Below are 1735 nucleotides of genomic sequence, written 5' to 3' on the forward strand. Positions count from 1 at the left end.
ATCCCAGTGCAGTGACTTATTGACTAACACAACAACAGCACAAAGGCAAAGATAAGCATGAGTTTCAGAAAGAGTTGGAGTGCTCATCACTCCGGTGAAAGCCCCAGAGTGGCTGCTGTCAAGCAGGCATCAGCCAGGAGGGGGAGGATCAGCTCCCTGCAAACAGCCCTTGTGCTGCTGCACTGCATGGTGCCACCAGCTCCAGCACCCGGATGACTCCCTGGTTACTCCTGAAGCAAGAGATGCTTTTCTGTTCAATTCCCATCATCATGTTTGAAGCCTTGGGCACTGAGCAATATGGTAAAATAATAAACATCACTTCATAAAGGGAATCTGAAGAAAAGTTCGTGCAACTTTTTCAGAGATGTAGAAGGTGTGCTGGGCTTGAAAGGAAGCCTGTGTGTGTCCCTCCAGTGTCATTCAAGCCCTGGAGTGTGTTCAGAGGAGGGCAACGAAGCTGGTGAGGGGTCTGGGGCACAGGCCTTATGAGGAGCGGCTTAGGAAGCTGGGGTTGTTCAGTCTGGAGAAGAGAAGGCTCAGGGAAGACCTTACCGCTCTCTATAACTCCTGAAGGGAGGTTGTAGTGAGCTGAGGGTCGGCCTCTTCTCTCTTGTAACTAGTGACAGGATGAGGGGGAATGGCTTCAAGTTGTGCCAGGGTTTATTTAGGCTGGACATTAGGAAACACTACTTTGCTGAACGAGTGGTCAGGCACTGGAATGGGCTGCCCAGGGAGGTGGTTGAGTCAACCTGAGTCCCTGGAGGTGTTCAAGAAACATTTAGATATGTTGTTGAGGGACATGTTTTTCTGGGGTTATTGGTGTTAGGTGGATGGTTGGACTGGATGATCTTGTAGGTCTTCTCCAACCTAGCTAATTCTATGATTCTATGATAATTGTGGGTTCACAAGTGGGAAGGGACACATGGTAGAGTGGCTGGACCAGCAGCTGTGCCAGAATGATGGCAATGCTCTCATCTCCACTGTTTCTGTCATTGAAGCTCCACTTCCAGCCCCCAAACCCGTGGTGATCTCCCAGCTGGAAGGAGGGGAAGAGCCCTGGATCCCAGCTGTGCACAGCCCAGAGGTCGTGGCAGAAGGCTTTTGCCCAGGTGAGGTGGTGGAGGGAAGGAGGAGGTTGGGGCCGGCAAAAGTCATCTCTGGCTGGGCTACATGTGGGGCACGGTGTGCTATTTCTGAATGTCCTGTGTCATCCAGCAGGAGGTGGGATCACAAATAGAAAGGAGGATCTGCAGAGCAGTGGTGTGGCCGAAAGGCATTGGGGTAGTGGCTCTGTGGAAGAAATCCAAAGGGATGTCCAAGGGGGCCTGGAGCAAGGAGAGCACTTGAAGAAGCCACTGGGAAACCATCCAGGAAAGAGAGTGAGGAACCCCCTGGGCTGCAGCACAGGTCAGGAGCAGCTGGAAGACCTAAGGAGCAAGGAAGGGTGCCAGAAGAAAAGGCAGAATCGGTGTGATGAGTTTGGGAAAAGCTTTAAGAGGTATTCCAGCCATGTTAACCATCAAAGTATTCAGCCTGGGGAGAGACTATGCAAGTGTTGTGATTGTGCAAAGAGCTTCCGAAGGAGTTCTGACCTCATTGTCCATCAGCGCATGCACAGAGCAGAGAACTGCTTTAAGTGCCCTGAGTGTGGGTAGGGCTTCAGTCGCAATTTCAACCTCATCTGCCACCAGCGCATCCACACAGGAGAGAGACCCTACAAGTGCCGTGAGTGTGG

General features: G+C 51.8%; 1 protein-coding gene across 2 annotated transcripts in view; it reads left to right on the forward strand.

Moving 5' to 3' along the window:
* LOC110391270 (zinc finger protein 75A-like) overlaps window positions 1-1735 on the forward strand; it is a 30393-nt gene that overhangs the window by 26757 nt on the left and 1901 nt on the right. Inside the window, exons 4-5 of one of the 2 annotated variants that reach the window (XM_021383091.1) lie at window positions 999-1109; window positions 1216-1652. In XM_021383091.1, the coding sequence (XP_021238766.1) occupies window positions 999-1109; window positions 1216-1652 (548 nt within the window). The remainder of the gene's footprint in view (window positions 1-998; window positions 1110-1215; window positions 1653-1735) is intronic. The other variant, XM_021383092.1, reaches the window with a different exon arrangement.

This window comes from Numida meleagris, unplaced genomic scaffold (assembly GCF_002078875.1).
Source record: "Numida meleagris isolate 19003 breed g44 Domestic line unplaced genomic scaffold, NumMel1.0 unplaced_Scaffold336, whole genome shotgun sequence".
NCBI classification, from domain to species: domain Eukaryota; kingdom Metazoa; phylum Chordata; class Aves; order Galliformes; family Numididae; genus Numida; species Numida meleagris.